Consider the following 19,314-nt stretch of genomic DNA (forward strand, 5'->3'; position numbering starts at 1 on the left):
GGGGACCCCTCTCCCACCCACTTCATCCCCACCCACTTCATCCCCACCAGGTCCCCTACACCCTCCGTCTTGCTGGGGCTAGCAGACCACAGACGGTCAGCCGGCGTGGAATCCCCACGCCTTAGACCCCAGCGTCCGGGGCAAGAGGCTTTGGGGGTGGGGGGCAGGTTCTGTCCGTAACATCCTCTTGGGGACCGGGAGTAGGGGGTGGGCTGAGACGGGCTTTGCGCCAGGGGCGCCAGGACGGACTTTGCGCGCCAGGGGCGCCAGAGAATGCGCGACCCGAATTAGTGGGGGAGCCACTGACGTGCGTTCAGAACCTACTAGAATACCTAGGGCGCCTCTAAAGATGAAACGCCACAGGTGGGGGTTGGGGTGAGGCGCAGCCTTGGGATGGGAGCCCCCCCACCACAGCGCCGCAGTCTGCCGTAGTGGGTGGAGCCTTCCATGGTGCGCACTTGGAAAATCTCAGGACGCTCGCACGTCTAGTCACCCCTCCCACTCGCCGGACAGCTGTGGCTGTCACCGTGGACCTGCTTTTCTCTGCACTGCTCCCCGTTAAATTTCCAGGGAGAGGGGGAAATAAGAAAGGAAATAAATTTTCCTGGGAAGCGAAACTTTGAGTCTCATTAGTATTTAGGCTTCTCATTGAGAAATCTTTTTTTTTTTCCCCCTTGGGCCAGAGTTGATGGCGGAAGAGAAGGCACCTAGGGTCTGGGCAGGTGGGGTTCAGGGAGAGCAGTCGGTGAGGAGTGGGCACTGCGCCTTCGATTGGGGGCTCCTCTACCTAAGATGTTGGTTTCCTGTCTCAGATCAGCAAGGTGTGGGGGAGATTTAACCCGTCTGGCTCCACCCCCCTACGTGGGAGTAGACCAGTGGCGCATCTCTTGATGTCTCTGGGCAACCCCCTCCTCCCTTATTGCTGGGTTTTTCTGAAGCCCAGACACTGATTGCTGGTCTGTGTCCTACCCCCGCTCCAGACATGTCGCCTCCTATGTCTCCTATGAAGCCACCCAAGGGCTTTGCCCCTATGTCCTGCTGCTGGTCCACTGAGACCATGCAGAAGTGGCTGCCTTTCCTGGGCTGGCTGCCTGACTACACCTGGTACGCCCTGAAGATGGACTTCATTGCTGGGATCTCAGTCGGGCTCACAGTCATTCCCCAGGCGCTGGCCTACGCCGAGGTGGCTGGACTGCCTCCCCAGGTGAGATGGCTGCCCCTGCTACCCCCCACCTCCTTTCCCCTCAGCCTGACCCCACTCCAGACCTTAGTGCTCGTCCAGGAGCAAAGTAGAAGGCATAGTATCCCCTCCAGACAAGGGAGCACCCTGGGCTCCAGTCCGACAAAGCCTTATTTTATAACCTAGAGCATGTGATGGCCCTTGGGCAGACACGTGCCCCTGTAACCCCTCTTGTCACAGGCACCAAGCTAGTTCTGGATGGCCTGATGGGGCCAGCGAGATGACTCATCCTGGCTTTAAGAACCCTTTCTCAGGCTCACAGACTCAGACATAAGAACACTAGGCCCCAGGTGGGTGTGGGTAGAAAAGAGGCCCCTAATCACTGTAGGTCCACAACCTTGGATAACAGAGGGTAAGCAGTTTGCCCTGCTGTATACACTGCTGTGCCCAGAATACACAACAAACAACATAGATTCCTCTGCTCAGTCAGCTATGCCAGGGACCCCTGGGGGTGTGCCATGAGCCTCCTGGGTATTCATTGCTCTCTCTGCCCAACAGTACGGCCTCTACTCTGCCTTCATGGGGTGCTTCGTATATTTCTTTCTGGGTACCTCCCGAGATGTGACTCTGGGCCCCACGGCCATCATGTCCCTCCTGGTCTCCTTCTACACCTTCCACGAGCCTGCGTATGCTGTGCTGCTGGCCTTTCTGTCCGGCTGCATCCAGTTAGGCATGGGGTTCCTGCGCTTAGGTAAGACTTTCAGGCTTTGCTGCCCTGAGGGTGGGGGGCTACAGTTCTCCTCCTGGGGATTCAATGCCTTTAGCAGTTCCTTATTTGCATTTCAAGGGCTATCCCAGTGTGTGTGTGTGTGTGTGTGTGTGTGTGTGTGTGTGTGTGTGTGTGTCTAAGGAAGGATGACTCTCAGCCCTTCCCTATTATGCTCAGCCAGGACACTTGGAGAAGTGCCCAGGGGCTCAGTCCATAGTCTCTCCTGTTCTCCAAACCAGCCCGAACAGGGCATGCCCTCCACTAGTCTTTAGCTCCAGTCCAACCCTCACCTCTCCCAGCCCATGTTGAGCCAGTAGGGCTGGAACCAGTGTGGTGTTCCCTCTTGGCTGTCCAGGGCTCCTGCTGGACTTCATCTCCTGTCCCGTCATTAAAGGTTTCACCTCGGCTGCTGCCATCATCATCGGCTTCGGGCAGATCAAGGTAGGCACACTAGTTGGCCCTGGGGCACCTACTGGCTAACAGGACTGAGGCCGTGTCCTGATATGTGTGGGCCTGTCAAACCTGCTCTTTGAGGGTCCAGAGCCTGTGGTGCTGACCTGAGTCTCCATTAATAAAACCATCCTTTGGGGGAGATCTTGAGTGATGGCCAAGTTCTACCACAGGTAAACCAGTACTGGGGAACCAGTAATGACAGCCCCCACACTTGTCAGAGTTTTCGTGCCTTAAGTGCTTGGTTCACCTCACAGAGTTCTGCAGCCTCAAATGTACACTAAGCCATCAGGTCTTCACAGATCACAAGCATACTGCCAAAATTTTGACAAGCAGATTGCTCCCCCAAGCTAATTTAGCTAGGTGATTTCATTTTTATGTCTCCCCACCCCCAACTTCTCATTCAGTGTTTGTCAAGTATCATGCTTCTTTATGTTTCCATTTAAACGTCTGTGGCAAGTATTGGAATCAGTAATCATTGGTCATCTGAGGATATCATTTGTTCTCCTTCCACTGGGTTCTGAGTGCCTGGAGGGCAGGGACTGTTTTGCTTCCACCGTGGCTGTCCCGAGCTGTGCTGAGCAGAATGAAACTGAGCTGAATCGTAGAGATTCAGGGCAACAGACACATGCACACACCAGGCTCTCCATGGTGTGATTCCCACAGTCGGGCTCCGCTTCAGTCTGGCCGGTGACAGTCTTCAAGGATGGAGGCCAAGCAAGAAAGTGAAAACACAAAGCCCCAGAGGGGTACATGTGAGAGAGACTAGGGTAGCTGACCTTTTTGGGTGTGGGACTGAATGCACCCTGCATTTAGTTCTCACAAGTCCTCTGGGAGGTAAGCTTATCATTATCTCCATTTACAGGGGAGGAAACAGCCTAGAACAATGTGGGTAAATTCAAAGAATAGATTATGTACACACATATGTCAGGGTAAGCTTGGCAAATGCTGTTTCGTGGGATGCTGTGTCCTTTATTCTGGAAACATTATCCTTCATTTTTAGTGTCAAGAATGCTCTTTTTTTCATAACACAGTGAGAGGGTATCTGCTTTACGCATTCCTATTCGACAACCCTAGGCCCTGTCTTCAAAACCTTCACTACATCATGACAGCCCTCTGAGAGCCTTTAGGCTGGATTGGGTGGGGTTCCTCTTGACCTGCCCAAACAGGAGTCCCCTGCCCAGGACAGAGACCCCTCTCTGTGTCCACCCTCCTCAGTGTCCTTCCTCTTCAATGGCTGTGTGCACAGCGGGTTTTGGGGTCCTTGGAGCCTGACCACCCTGGGAGTCTGGTCTCGACTGCCCCTTCTGATCCCAGCCAGATAAAGAACTAAAACACAGAGCGGCGCCCCTTCTCCATGACTAGGACTGCTGATTTGATAGGGGCCCCGCGGCCCCACCCGCGCAGTTCAGCCTGCCTGCGCAGATTTTTACTTCCGGTAGGGGGCGGTTCCCGGAGGGCGGGCCTCCAAGTGACGGACGTGGTCTCGGGCCAATGGCGGCGGGGCCAATGCTGCGGAGGGCGGGCCGCTAGGTGATGGACGAGACCGCCGGCCTCAGGCAGCTGGGTCTGCGCGGGCGGGTCTGGGCCCCAGGACTCCCGACCCTGGACCCTTAACCAGGGCACTTGTTGAACCAGTTTCCTTGGCTTGAGGTCGCCCATGCTGATTTTCCTCGGACACGAAAATAATTTGCAAAGGCCTGAAACAACGTGAACATTGTAACATGCCCTCTGCGTCCCCTCTCCCTTGCGGAGGGATGACTTTCATCTGCCCGTGGGGGGCTTTGGAAATGGACTTAGATAAGCCGGGTAGAGCCAGCAAGTGTTTTCCCTCAGGAAGGGCGGTTATGGGTAGGGGACTCCAGCTTTAGAGCGGTATTACGATGCTGCAAGGGAGAGGCTTCAGGGTTTACGTCGCAGAAGGTTGTCTAACCACAATCTCTGTTTGAACAGAACCTGCTGGGACTGCAGCACATCCCCAGGCAGTTTTTCCTGCAAGTGTATTACACTTTCCACAACATCGGAGAGACCAGGTACTCGGTCGGCTGAGTTTCTACCGCCTGTATTAGTAAGCTCTTCCTTGTAGACCCCCTCCCAGTCCCCTCCCCATTTCCCCTCCCAGGTGGCATTTATTCCAGTCCTCTGGGGCCCTGCTGCTTAAACAGGGGCCCCATGAGCAGTACCTTTGGCATGACCTGGCAGCTGGTAAGATATACACACTCTGGCCTGCCCAGACCTGCTGAATTGGTCAGGTTGACAAGAGCCCCAGGTGATTGGCCAGCATATTGATTGAAGCTTGAGACGCTCTGCTCCAGTCAGTCCAGTGCGCTGGTCAGCGTGACCCCATGCGGGGCTTTCTCAGATGGTCGAAGTAAGAAGAGACCACGAAAGGGAAGGGCAGGCAGTCTGTCACTCAAAGAATTCATAGTTCAGCGAAGAGGAGGACGTAGGGCAGGGAGAGGCCGAGGCCAGCAGATACGCAGGTACCCAAGGGATGGATGGCAGGTAGAGGTGGTTCCCTCAGCAAGCACCTCCCTCAGGTGGAGCTGCGTCTCCCAGAGGGCCAGTGGGTTAAAGGAACAAATAGGAGATGCTCCTGGCCACAGGTCAGGACCCTTCCCTGACTGGAGAGGCAAGAGGAAGAAATGACCTGGAGGGAGCTGTAGGGGGAGCTACTTGGAGGGAGTAGGGGAGAAACCCTGTGACCCTCGTCGTCTTCCCGTCTGCTGCTGAGGTTCCCGGCCCATAGGATATACCTGGTGGGGGTCACAGCGGGCAGTGGAGATGGAGATGGAGATGGACTGGTCAGAAGTGAGTCTTCTGGAACCAACGAGGCATTTGTAGTCCAGAGAGCTACAAACTGAAACTGTGAGAGGTAGTGCAACTACCACTGTGATCTGGCCCTCAACCCCTAGGTCCTGCATACCTAAAAAGTTTTGAATAAAGATTTGAAGTGGAATAGGGACACAGATTTCTTAGGAAAAAGAGCATTCGAGAGAGAAAACTTTCCAGCAGCCGAAGGCCGGTGCTGTCCGTGGGGTTGGGTGGTGACCGGTGTCCATCTGCAGGGTGGGCGATGCAGTGCTGGGGCTGGTCTGCATGGTGCTGCTGCTGGTGCTGAAGCTGATGCGGGACCACGTGCCTCCTGTCCATCCTGAGATGCCCACCGGAGTGCGGCTCAGCCATGGGCTGGTTTGGACTGCCACCACAGGTGAGGGAGCCTTCCAGCCGAGGGAGCACTTCCACAGCTGTCTTGAATAATCTGGGCTCACGTTGTAGTCACCCCAGGAACTGGAATCCCACCCCTTGAGATTCTCACGTCACTCACTAGGTGGTTCTGATATGCAGCCAGCCTGGAAACTGGTTTAGCAGCAGCAGTTCTCAGCCAGGAATGACTTTGTACATCATGCCCCTGCCCTCGACCTGTGGGACTTTTGCCAATGTCCAGAGACATATTTGGTTAGCCCTGTAGGGCAGAGCTGTTTCTGGCATGTGATGGGTGGAGACCAGGGACATCGCTAAACATCCTGCAATGTACAGTCACCCGTGGCAAAGAATGATCTGACCCAAAACAGCAGTGCGAAGGCTGAGAAACCCTGGCAGGTCTCTGGGGGAGAAAACTAGTTCCACTGAGACAAACTGGTCCCTCTGCAGCTGCAGAGGGTAAGGGCTTTCCTAATAGCTCAGTTGCTAAAGAATCCACCTGCAGTGCAGGAGACCCTGGTTTGATTCCTGGGTCAGGAAGATCTGCTGGAAAAGGGATAGGCTATCCACTGCAGTATTCTTGGGCTTCTCTTGTGGCTCAGCTGGAAAGAATCTGCCTGCAATGTGGGAGACCTGGGTAAGATCCCCTGGAGAAGGGAAAGGCTACCCACTCCAGTATTCTGGCCTGGAGAATTCCATGGACTGTATAGTCCATGGGGTCACAAAGAGTTAGACACGACTGCGTGATTTTCTCTTTTCACTTCAGAGGGTAAAGCTTTTGCTTTGGGCCTGGAATCAACCAGAGGATCTATAAAGAAAGGCTGAAATGAAAGGCTGCCAGATGAGAGTTAATGAGACCGTTGGCCGGTTGAAGGGCCATCTGTGGGTAGAGGGGGTGAGGGATGGGAGTGGGATGTTATTAGAAATCTCTCCACTGAGGTACCAGTAGGTGACACTGAGATAGAATGGCAAGTATAGCAAAGCAAGAAGTGCTGATATCTAGGGGGCCTTCCCAGAGCTGAAGGGAACAGAAATCACCCCACTTGGACCTACTCCTTGGCAGCCATGAAATCCAGACATGTGAGAAGAAGGGGTGGCTAGATTCTTAGCCCTTGAGTCACTTCCAGATTCTCCAGCTGGTTCTTGGTCCCTGGAGTCACTCACCAGACCCTGTTCTGCAGCCTGAAGACCATGGTTAAATGTTGAGCACTCCAGATGGTGGGGAGGGTGGAAGAGCACTGGGTTTATATTGAAAATTCCTGGGGACTTACCTGGTGATTCAGTGGAAACTGCAGGGCGCACAGGTTCAGTTCCTGATTCGGCAACTATGATTTTGCATGCTGCAAGGTGTGGCCAAAAAATAAAAAAAAACTCTCTGAGCTTCTAAGATACCTTTTTCTGTATTCCTCCAGCCATCTATAGGTAACTTAAAAAAAAAAAAGTTGTTTAAGAAAAAATAAAAACTCCTGGCTTCAAGTCCTAGCTTAGCCACTTGGCACTTGCATGAGTTGTTTTCAAAATTTTATGCACTTTAGTCATCTGTAAGATAATGAAAATAGGTTCTATTGTCTAGAAGTTTGACACTGAAAGTGTGGGCTCAGAGCAGCTTGGAAACTTGTTGGGAATGCAGACTCTCAGAAAGCACTTCACAAACATCACTTCTTTGGATTCTCATCACAGCCTTGAGGATAGGATATTATTTTCCCTGTTTTGCCAGTGAGGGAAGTAAGGCTCTGAAAGATGAAACAGACAAACCAGATAAGACTTCTCAAGGTCACGTAGGAAGGATGAGGCAGAGTGAGGACTTGCTCCCAGGTCACTTGCCCTTTTTCCTTATCAACTAATCTAGAAGTTCATTGGTTTTATTTATGTCACAGAAGTTTTGATTCTCTCTACTCTCTCAACATTGATCTCTCCATTGCTTTTGTGTAGTTCATTGATTCTACTCTGATATTATTTCCTTGCATTGGCTGATCTTAAGTATACCTTTCCTTTTCAAAATCTTAAGGCAGAAGCTGAGGTCTTTGAGTCCTGCCTTCTCTGATGCAGTGTTCAGGATAATAAATTTCCCTGTTCAGCACTGCAGCCCACAATTTTGATAGGTTATAGTTTCACTTTCATTTAGTTCTAAATGCATTCTAATTTCCATTTGACATCTCCTTTGAATTGTGGATTATTTAGGAGTGGATTATTTCATTTCTCCTTTGAACCAGGAGCCTTTTAGGAGTTAGTTTCCAAATATTTGGTGATTTTCTAATTAGTATTTTGCTACTGATTTCTAATATAACTCCATTATTGTCAGAGAACAAACTTTGTATGTACATACATATGTAGGAATAATTTTCTCTGGAGATGACCCTCCTTATCCTGCTAATGTCCTTCATTCTCACCGTCTATCCTAGCTCGCAACGCCCTGGTGGTCTCCTTTGCTGCCTTGGTCGCATACTCCTTCCAGGTGACCGGATACCAGCCTTTTGTTCTAACTGGGAAGACACCTGAGGGACTCCCCGATGCCCACATCCCCCCTTTCTCAGTGACCACTGCCAATGGGACAATCTCCTTCACCGAGATGGTACAGGTGGGTAGGGACGGAACCCAGCCAGTTTGGCCAAGGCTGCAGTGCCCCTGGCCCTGGTTCTATCTCCTGATGCATCAGCTTAGTGATGGGCAGCTCTGACCTCAGCTCAGACTGCTGCATCCTCAGAAAGGTGCGTCTTTGGTACAGAGACAGGTGTGAATGACTTCCTGATTAGGCACAGCCTCAAGGGACACGGCGGGTATTTTTTCTGCCTTGAGCCCAGGGGTGTTTCTGCCATCATGGATGCTGGCAGAGCAGGAATTTGTTGTGTTCTGCTCCGTGTCTTGCTCCTTGCAGTGTGAGCTCACAGCCCTGCTGCTAGAGTTATGTTTGCTTCCGTCAGACATGGACAAGCCAGTGCTTGCCTTATCAGGTCACTGCCTGGTCAGACCTGTTCTGTCCTTCCTCAGAGGGTCACTCACCACCCCTCTCTCCTCTCTCAGGGAATGGGGGCCGGGCTGGTCGTGGTACCCCTGATGGGTCTCCTGGAGAGCATCGCAGTGGCCAAATCCTTTGGTAAGATGCTCACCACCCACGCCCTCCCTGGCACCTCAACCCGGAGCTCAGCCTGCCTTGCTTGCCTGCTCTCCTGCTTGCTTTTATCTGCTCTGATTTTTAAAACTTTGAATTTTTATCCAAGTAGCACATGTTTATGTTTTTTGAAAAAAAATTAGTGGAAATGGATTGTCAATGAAAAATCTCTTCCAGTAGCTGGAAATATTTGACAGTCCACTCTCTGGACATAAAAGGTCCTGCATTGAGGCTTTGTCAGTTGAACTTTCTGTGTGTGGTATACACCCTTCCGCTGCCAGCTAATTTCAAGCTGAATGTGGAGTCTGAACATTCAGGTCTTGTGATGAGATATGAAATAGCCACTATCCATTGTATGCATACAGCTAAGTAATTTCATTGGTCATAATGAAAGTTAGTAAAGTACATTAAGAACGGACACATTTTAAGTATTATCTTTGTTTTTAATGTAATTGATTTAATTTAAAGTTTTCATTTAATTGGTAATAATGGCTGTATTTGATAACCTATTAGCAAAATTCCTAAAAATTTAACAAGGTACCCTTTCCAGGTGTCTGAACACAGCTGGTCTGTCCCCTCCTCACCCCCTCAGAGGCTGGGAAATGTTAATCTACTTACGTGTTTGCCGCTCAATACTGATTCCCTCTGCCTGAGCTGGGGCTGCCAAACCCTTCACGTGTCCCTGCGTCTGTCTTAGGTTCTTGGACTGTGCTCTGTGTTGTCCATGAGGATGACGTGCTCTTTCCGTTCTGTTACAGGGTTAAGTCTTTGTTTGGATCTAATTTGACTTTAAAGGTTAAAATTCAAATATATGACATGTTTGTTATTATGACTACCTAAACTGTGTTTACTGCTCAGCCCAGGTTGTGCCAGGATTCTGTTTCTTTCCCTGAAGTTCCAGCATCTGGATCCTTAGACCATTCCAAGGAGACTCTAAAGTAGTGTTCATTCTAAGGGGTTTTCCTTTGCAAACACCAACAATCGCTCAAGACCACACTACATTTCAGTTTGCAAGCTGTTCAGCTCACATCTTTCTTGTTTCGTTTTTATTTTTCTGATCCCTTTTTTTTTTTTAATTTGGAGGGGCATATCTTGGAATCTGCATGTGGCAACTGTTACTCATCTTGTTTATTACTTAGAAAACTCCCTGTTTTCTTTTCAAGTCCGCTGACTTCTGTGCTCATTTGCAAAGCTTGTTGCACTTTTAAATCAAGGCTTAGTAAACCACGGCTGGCTGCCCATCACCTAAGAATCGCTTTTGCATTTTAAATGTTTGAAAAAAAATCTAAAGAAGATTAGGATTTGGGGACACATGAAAAGTGTATGAAATTCCTATTTGAGTTCACAAATAAGGTTTTACTTTAAGGTGGTCTCGCTCAGTTGTTCATGGTGTGTGCGTACTTTGTGTTACAGTGGGGAGCTGAGCAGCGTGACAGAGGGTGTGACCCTCAAAACCTAAAGCATTAAAAAATTCTTTTGATTAAAAAAAAAGAAAAAAAAAAACATAAAGTATTGAGGACTTCCCTGGTGGTCCAGTGGTTAAAAGTCTGCCTTGCAATATAGGGCACATGAGTTCGATCCCTGGGTGGGGAACTAAGATCCCACATGCCACAGGGCAACTAAACCCACACTCTGCAACTAGGGATTCTGTGCGCTGCAACAGAAGATCCCATGTGCCACAGCTAAGACCTGATGTTGCCAAATAAGTAAATATTAAAACAGAACTAAAGTATTGACGGTCTGGCACTTTACAGAAAGTTTGCCAACTGCTGTCTTAAGGTTGATGCTTCTCCATGGTTTCCCCCTAAATCTTCTGTTCATCTCTCTAGGCCTCATCTGAGACTCTCTAGTCATTGTAACCTGTAACCAGAGAGCTTTTAGTTTAAAACATCCTTCCCTTATAAAAGCAATATTTGTTGCACAAAATATTGGCAGTTCAGAAATGGATAAAGAAAAGATGAATCATGTATAATCTCCCTCACTACCCCAATTAACTGCTGGTAACATTTCACTCTATGTCTTTCTACTCTTTGTTGTTTTTTTTGTAAACACAGACACATACACCTTTGCATATATGGATATATTTTATCTGTGTTTATATTTATGAAACATAGTGCTGTAAGGAGAAACTGGTATCCTGTTTTACCGTTTCACAAACATTTTCCCGGTGATATATACCTAGTAACAATGTTTTGTCCATTCTCTTTAGCGTCTCAAAATAATTACCGAATTAACTCCAACCAGGAGCTGCTGGCCATCGGTAAGACTCAGCAGCGGGCGCTCTCGGGGTGGGTGGTGGTGGTGCTGACAGCAGGGTGCACAGCCGGCCCGGGTGGGCCCTTACACCCATCTCAGGTGGTTCAGTTTAATCACTAGGAGTAGGGTTCCGACATCTGGTGTCCAGTCTGACTGAGGCTCGTTGAGCACCTGCTGTGTACCTGACCCTGAGGGCTGTGGCCTGTTCTGGGTCGAGAAACACCTGGAATATTCCTCTTGGGCTGGGGGTAGGGGCTTTCCAGGGCGAGGATCAGATGGCTGAGGAATGTGGCCAGGTAAGATCTCAGGTAAGCCTGCTGATCCTACAGGATCTTGGCTGCCTTTGCTCCACCCTGTGGATGAGTTAGGACTCAAGTTGGCCCCAGCCTTCCTGACTGTGGAGGGCTGTATCTTGAGTGTCATCTGCGCTATCTTGAGAGCAGGCCTTGAACCTATGGACTTGCTGTGGGTTTTGCGGAACCAAGGAGACTGGTCATCTTTGTGAAGACCACTGACTGAGGGGGCTGCTGACAATCCAGTGGTGATGAATGTGGACTGATTAACTCCATTCTGAGTTCCCAGCCAGGCTCCAGGCACGGGTGTGTCCAGTACAGGTTAATCCAAGGCTTCATTCTGGCTGGTCATCTCATGAAAGGAGTGTGGCTTTGAAGGAACTCAGACCATGAGGGACCCCAGCAGGACTGGGCACTTTGGGCCTGTGCACACTTGCCCTATTCAGCCACCGCCCCACTTCTGGGCAGTGGGATTCCTTGTTCTGTTATACACAGGAAAAGGCATATCTAACTCACACAGGCAAGGCCAGGGTCAGAATTGCTTCATAGCTGGCGTCAACCTCAGCACACTGGCAGAGATCGTGGTTTGTTTTGTCCTTCCTAGAGGGAGGGATAACCCGATACAGGGTGCCCCCCTGGGTAGAGCCTCTCACCTCCTGTCTTCCGTTTCTGTTTGGTTTCTGTGTCCTTCCTTTACATCTCCTTTTCCTCTGTGTTTCGTGGTCCTTCCCCTGCATGAACCTTTTCCTTCTGTTTTCTCCCTAGGCTTCACCAACATTCTGGGCTCCCTCTTCTCCTCCTACCCGGTCACAGGCAGCTTTGGACGGTGAGTGACCACATGCTCCCTCTCTGTGTCTCCAGGGAGGTCCCAGCCTGGGACAAAAGGTCTTCTTCCGACTTGAAGAACCGGCTCCCCTGCGGGGTCCTTCCCATGTCCTGAGGCCGTTTTCATGGTTCTCCCTATCCGTCTTCTCCCCATCGGTCAGCTCTGACAGTTCACACAGATGCGGGACGGGGGGCTCCATCTGCTTCCCACCTCTTTGGCTGCTTTTCTTTTACAGCAGTACACAGTGTTGTGGGCTGCCCAGGTGATAGCTAGGGGTAGAGAACCTGCCTGCCAGTGCAGGAGATGTAAGAGACATGGCTTCCATCCTGGGTCTGGAAGATCTCCTGAAGGAGGGCATGGCAGCCCACTCCAGTATTCCTTGCCTGGAGAATCCCATGGACAGAGAAGCCGGTGGGCTATAGTCCATAGGGTCGCAAAGGGTCGGCACAACTGAAGTGACTGAGCATGCTCATGCCCATGCATGGAAATGCTCCTGGCATCTTGTTGCTTGAGTTAATTCCTGAAAGATAGTGGGGGTGGGAAAGACTGCAGCTCTGCCTGAAGAAGGGGCAGACTGTCAGGTGGGGTCACCATATGGACTCCCGAAAAGCAGGAGGGCAGGGTGGGAGGGAGGCCCATGGCTGGAAAGAGAAGAGGAGGGATCAGTGCCCAGCCCTCAGGCCAAGTCCTAGAACCCAACCCAACCCTATCTGAGCACTAAACCTTCCTGATACCCCAGACCACCATGTTGAGGGGGCATAGGGCACGTGGCCCGACCTCCCACATCTCAACCTCTCTGTCTGTAGAGTCATGACAGCCCTGTCTGTCTCAGGAAATTATTTAGGGAGTTTAAAGAAAATCTCTGGTCACTTGGTAGGTGCTATACTAGCATTTGTGAAGTAAAACCTCTAACCAATTTTCAAGTTAACTTTTTATATGCGCTTGTTGGCATAACTGGGTTGCGAACCTGTTTAGTTAAGGTCATATTTTGTGTCCCCTGATATCGAGCACAATTACAGCGTTGGACATTTGGATTTACAACCAGGCCTCTATCAGACATGCCCATCTGTTATTTGGGGTTGAGAAGGCCCAGGAGTCTCCCTTGGTGAGAGGACCCAGTGCGCCAGTGTCTTAAGTCTCTCCACTAGGTGGCAGTGTTGCTGAGGGCTCCCGTTTCCCCCACCCCCACCCCTCCCGCCACGGGAGCCCCCATTCCTGGAGACCAGCCATAGCTGTGTGGACCTCAGCTGCTCTCCTGGTCCAACTGACAGCCACTGATGGGTTTCTGTCACCTTCCAGGACGGCTGTGAATGCCCAGTCGGGAGTGTGCACCCCAGCGGGGGGCCTGATGACGGGTGAGCACCCCTCAAGCGCACACACTGTGTTCTCCTGTGTCCACGGCAGTGAGATGGGAGGAAAGGAGAGGAAGGAACCCGGGGCGTGGGTGCTGTTGGCTCTGGCGCCCAGCTCTGTGCCCCTAGACGGGCTCCTTGCTGGGTGGGAGTCGGGGTGGCGGGGCCACAAGGTCACGGCACCCCCACACGCCCGCAGGAGCCCTGGTGCTGCTGTCGCTGGACTACCTGACCTCGCTCTTCTACTATATCCCCAAGTCTGCCCTGGCTGCCGTCATCATCATGGCTGTGGTCCCCCTGTTCGACACCAAGATCGTGAAGACGCTCTGGCGAGTGAAGAGTATGTGTCTCCTGTCTGTCGGCCCTGAGGTTTATCAATGATCCTGCCCCTGCTGTCAGCCGCTGCCCGCACCAGCCCAGTTGGGGCAAGGCGGGGGCTTCGGGGTGACCAGCAGGGCCCACGTCACAGCCTCCCTTCTCCACCGTCATTGGAGCTCCAGGTCCCCTGAACCTGCAGTTAATTTACTATAACAAGTTTTTACTCTGTTTTGTTTCTCAAAGGAGTTGAGGGATTTACGTGACTTCTGCATCCCTTTATCCTTGGTCCCCTGAGAAGTGCCCACTGTGGCCTCGTTCCAGGGGCCGGGGGCCAGGTCAGCCAGACAGGGAGGGACTTCCTGCCTCTGACACCCTTGAGCTGACATGGCCTGTCAGCAGCATCAGTCCCCAAGTCCTTGCAGGGAGAGGTGGACCCTTGGGGGCTGCTTGGGGTCCAAGACACCTTTACTTGTTACATGAAAGCCATACCTGAGGCGTCCTCATAGGAGGGCTCAGGTAGCTAGGAGCTGAGCTCGCCGAGGAGGATCCCCCTCTCAGCTGGACCCCCTTTCTCAGGGCTGGACCTGTTGCCCCTCTGCGTGACATTCCTGCTCTGCTTCTGGGAAGTCCAGTATGGCATCCTGGCAGGCACCCTGGTTTCTGTGCTGATTCTCCTGCACTCCGTGGCCAGACCCAAAATACAGGTAGCCCATCTGCCTCCCTGAGGGGGGCCCACCGGCCTCAGGGGGCCCAGTGGGGTGAAGTATGCCATGGGGTGGACCCCTTGATCCCACTGTCTTACACTTTGGCTGTCGGTGTGATTGTGGCCCGAGGCACTGCTGAGTGACCTTTCACCTGGTGGATGGTGTGACCCTCCTGCATTAACCGCACGCTGTTCTCCTGTGGTGCATGGGGCCATGGGTGGGGGCTCCCGCCAGCTCTGCACTCTGCATCCCCCCTAAGCCTGGCAGAGCTGCCCTGTTGAATTGGCCTCCGGGCCTCACTGACTTTCCCCTGCTGTCTCCAGGTGTCAGAGGGTCCAATGCTAGTCCTGCAGCCGGCGAGTGGCCTGCACTTCCCTGCAATCGAGACCCTCCGAGAGGCATTGCTGAGCCGGGCTCTGGAAAGTACGTGGCCACGTGGGCTGTGGTCATCCCCAGCTCCCCACCACCTTCTCTGCACCCAGCCTGGCTCCTGCTGAACCCCAGATCCTGCCCTCGACTGTCAGGAAGGAGCTCGCCTGCCCTTGGGTCCAGGGGGTCTCGGGCATTTCAGAGTTGTGTCCAGTGAAACCCCCACCCCCGCTGTCTGCATGCACTAAGGGTGGCAGGTCCCCACCATGTGTCCCTAAGGGCACACTGCTTCTGGGAGTTGATATTTAGGGGAGAAAGGGGCTTGTTTGTCTGCCGTGTGAAGGAAACAGTTGCTGCTGTCCCCAAACAGCTAATGGCTCGGGTCCTTGTCCTTTCCCTTTCCCATTCACACTGGGGACGTGCTCCTGATGGCCTCGCATGGCCTCAGGCCCCTGGCCAGGGCCTCCTGTGGTGGCCTGCACCCGGTGTGACCTCTCTTCTCCCCCCAGCATCCCCGCCGCGCTCCATGGCCCTGGACTGCACCCACATCTGCAGCATCGACTACACGGTGGTGCTGGGGCTTGGGGAGCTCCTGGAGGACTTCCACAAGCGGGGTGCCACCCTTGCCCTCATTGGCCTGCAGGTGGGTATTGGCACCTGCTCTGGAAGTAGCCTAGTGAGGGCTGTGTTGTCACCTTCCCCGTGTCAAGATGAGGCTACTGAGGCCCAAAGAAGCTGAGTGACTTGCCCAGCGACACACAGTGAGGAAGGTAGCCGGGCTCCTGTCTTGTGGCCTCAGGCTGCAGAGCTCTGCTCGCTTCCGTTATAACCTGTGCTTGCAGAGCACTCGTCTCATTGTCCCCCAGAGAGTATTCCCTTAAGACAGGTTCCTCTCGCGGAGCTGTGAGGCAGCCCGCGGCGTGGCGTGCTGGGGCGGCAGCCCTCCCGCCTGGAGTCAGTGCTCATCTGCCCCGCAGGTCCCTGTCCTCCGTGTCCTGCTGTCTGCTGACCTGAAGGGAGTCCTGTACTTCTGCACCCTGGAAGAAGCAGGTGAGTGCGGCCAGTCAGCATAGAGCCGCAGCAGCCCAGCTGCCCACGCCTTGGGGGCCAGGACAGCAGGACTGCAACCCTGGGAGACAGGAGGGTCAGGGCTTGAGTCTGAGAGTGGGGCGCACTCTGATGAGAGTGAGACAGTGGGCAGGTTGTCAGGGGCCCTTTCTGCTCTGGGGTTTTATCTTTTAGGATTGTATGTGAGGCATAGTTCACAAACAGTGAAATGCACAGATGCTAAGTATGAGTTTGAGTCCTGATAGATGAATGCAGTGGTTGTCCAGTTAGGGTGGAGATCATCTCCATTATTCCAGAAATTTCCCTTATTCCCCTGACTTCCACTGGGAGTAAGTGCTGCTCTGATTTCTTCTATCATCAGTCAGCATAGCCTGTCCTAGAACTTCGTGTAGTGGGATTCTGTGTCTGGCTTCCTTAGCTCAACATGGTATATGTGAGATTCATCCATGTTGCTGCTAGAAGCAGCTAGAAGCTGATCTGCAGGAGCTGGATAAGCAGGTTGGGCCCAGCCATGCCAAGGAACCCGCTCGGCAATAAGGAGGGTTATCATGGCACCGAGAGTGGTGAGGATGATGATGGAGACTTAGGTGAAACCAGCCCAGGGCTGGGAGCACCAGCCCAGGGACCTTAACTCTCTGCATTCAAGGTCCCCCAAAATGCCAGCCTTTAATCCCATTCCCTGAACTGACCCATCCTCACTCTGCTTTTTTAGTGTTTGAAAACCTTGTGTTTTCTGCAGAGAAATACCTGAAGCAAGAACCAGGGACCCAGCCCTACAATGGCAGCGAAGACTCTGTTCCGGAACACAAGATTGCCCTGCTGAAGGCCTGAGTGGGCTGCCAAGGGGTGCCCGACATCAGAGGGTCTCCCGGAAGGTTCTTGTCACTGTGATGCCGGATGCCGCCTTCCATATGGATCTGAGAAACCTGAGCAGGTGACCTGGAGGAGGGGGAGGGCAATGGTGTGGAGTCCACAGGTGGGACTCACCCCTTCCTCTGAGGTGACCGAAAAGGTACCTCCCTGCTCTTCCCTGTATAAGAACTCTTTTTAAAAGAGTGGTTAGGAGAGAGCCTTCTAGAATGGCAGACCAGGTGAGAAAGGAAAGGGCGGGGATTTCAGCGTGATCTAGGAGAGGAGCCCTCTTCTCGCCCCAGCGCTTTCCTGGATTTTGGGGGAAACAGGAAGGGTGGGCATCTCTCAGGTTGGTTCCCTTCTTGATGGCGGCGGCAGTGCTGTTGTTGAGAGGAAAACCAAGGTTTGCCAAAAGACTTAAAAGTGTCTATGAAAAGTAACTTTGTTGTGTTTTTTAAATTTAAAAAACTGATAGCTTTGGTGTTTTTGTAAAATCCATACATGCTTATTGTAAAAACTACTGGAAATCTTCCCCTCCCCCATCCACTTTGGCGATAGCTCCTGACCTCTGACCTCCACCGTACATGTACATGTGTGTACTTAGCATGTGGGTGTGTGTTTACAGTCATGTAAATGGGATCATTTCATCCGTGGTGCTCTGTGACCCACAGTTTCATGCGGTCATTGCTGTGAATTATTCGTTGTGATAATAAATAGAGAAGACATGATGATCAATGGCTCCATGGTATCTTATTCCATAGATGCGTCGTAATTTACTTAGCAAACCCTCTAGACACGGACTTGCCTGTTTGGAATTTGACTTCCATCATTTTTAGCAGTAAATCGCAGCTGAAGGAGGTTATGCCCCTGGACTTCGTTTGAGAAAGAACTCACAGTGCGATGGCCCTGGATGGGCGCCCTAGAGCCACCAGTGTTCTGCCCAGGCCATCGTGGCCAGTGTCTGAGCAGAGTGAGGGTCCAGGCCTGCTCATAGTACACAAGTCTTTTCAGATTCCTTGTCCTCCATCTTCTGGTGTTTCTCCTTCTAGGCCCCTGACCAGCCAGCTAAATGGTTGACCCCCAGCCACACATCACCTTTCCTTAGCTTAGGCAGTTTATCTTTTTCTACAAGGCCAGCTGTCTTAAAAAAAACCAACAAAATTTTTATTTTGTATTGGGGTATAGTCGATTAACAAACAATGTGATAGTTTCGGGTAAACAGCAAAGGGACTCAGCCACGCATATACATGTATCTGTTCTCCCCCAGCTCTCCCATCTAGGGTAAGGCAAGCGTGTCTTGAAGCTGCCCACTGGACCACATTTGCCCAGAGCTGGGATGGAGGTGTGGTCCCTTTTGGGCCTGTTCCCACATACTGAGCCCACGCATTCTGGAACCCAGAGATCATCCAATTCACAGGGCTGGGCAAATTGATACACTTGGGTGGGAACAATTTCATTGGAAACTCTCACCGTCTGTGACTCAGCAGCTCCAATTCTCAGAAGCCACTCTAGCGAAACATGAGCCCATCTCCCAGGAAGCAGGCCAAGGATTTTTATCACAACCTCATTAGCAATTTTGGAAAGTGAAAGCAACCTAAGTATCTTGACCACGGAACATGAAAACTGTGGAAGGTCACATGGCAGTTAAAGGAACGAGGTAGTGTGGATACTAACAGATTTTTGGGTGGAAAAAGAAAGTTGCAGAGTGATACCCATCTTGAGATAACCATTTGTGTGAGTACAGTCTAAACAATCCTATGATACATGTATGAGACTTTGTAAAGTCCTGGAAGGATAAAGATCAAGCTCATGGCAGTGTTTCCTCCTTGGGTAGATAAGAAACAATATTTGTATGGTTTAATGTTTCAGAGAACATTGCATTGACATATGGAAAATTATAGGGCTTCCCTGGTGGCTTAGACAGTAAAGAATCTGCCTGCAGTGTAGGAGACCCGGGTTCAATCCCTGAGTTGGGAAGATCCCCTGGAGTAGGAAAGGGCAACCCACTCCAGTATTCTTGCCAGGAGAATCCCCACAGACAGAGGATCCTGGCGGGCTACAGTCCATGGGGTCGCAGAGTCAGATGCAACTGAACAACTAAGCACATTGAAAATTATAATAAAAATGAATTTTAGAAGAGAGGTATGGAAAGAATTTGATGTCAGAAGATGCAGGGCTGGGTTCCATCATCCCAGCTCATCAGCTAGATAAGTTCTCTGAGCCATGTGACTGTTCTGATGACACAGTTGATTAAGCCTTTCCTTACTGTTGACAGGATTCCCTAGTGGCTCAAATGGTAGAGTCTGCCTGCAATGCAGGAGACCCGGGTTCGATCCCTGGGTCGGGAGGATCCCCTGGAGAATGAAATGGCAACCCACTCCAGTATTCTTGCCTGGAAAGCCCATGGCCAGAGGAGCCCGGTGGGCTACAGTCCATGGGGTCTCAAAGAGTCTGACACGATGGAGCGACTTCACTTTGACTTTCACCGTTGACTGGTGTGTGACATCACCAACACCACTGCAGTTTCCTGCCTCACCTGTAGTGAGTGTGGCCACGTGACTAAG

General features: G+C 51.6%; 1 protein-coding gene across 1 annotated transcript; it reads left to right on the forward strand.

Annotated features, from left to right (window-relative positions):
- The first annotated feature begins 48 nt into the window (after window positions 1–48).
- On the forward strand, window positions 49–17,481 carry SLC26A11 (solute carrier family 26 (anion exchanger), member 11). The gene is made up of 16 exons (XM_010856292.1): window positions 49–1,204; window positions 1,739–1,931; window positions 2,305–2,390; window positions 4,353–4,432; window positions 5,468–5,610; window positions 8,006–8,181; window positions 8,625–8,697; window positions 10,922–10,972; window positions 12,027–12,087; window positions 13,387–13,442; window positions 13,639–13,779; window positions 14,334–14,461; window positions 14,785–14,884; window positions 15,340–15,473; window positions 15,808–15,880; window positions 16,638–17,481. Exons 1-16 carry the CDS (start codon window positions 983–985, stop codon window positions 16,727–16,729), a joined length of 1,809 nt encoding a protein of 602 aa, XP_010854594.1. The 5' UTR covers window positions 49–982; the 3' UTR covers window positions 16,730–17,481.
- Window positions 17,482–19,314: the final 1,833 nt, after the last annotated feature.

Source organism: Bison bison, unplaced genomic scaffold (genome assembly GCF_000754665.1).
Source record: "Bison bison bison isolate TAMUID 2011002044 unplaced genomic scaffold, Bison_UMD1.0 scf7180017864371, whole genome shotgun sequence".
NCBI classification, from domain to species: domain Eukaryota; kingdom Metazoa; phylum Chordata; class Mammalia; order Artiodactyla; family Bovidae; genus Bison; species Bison bison.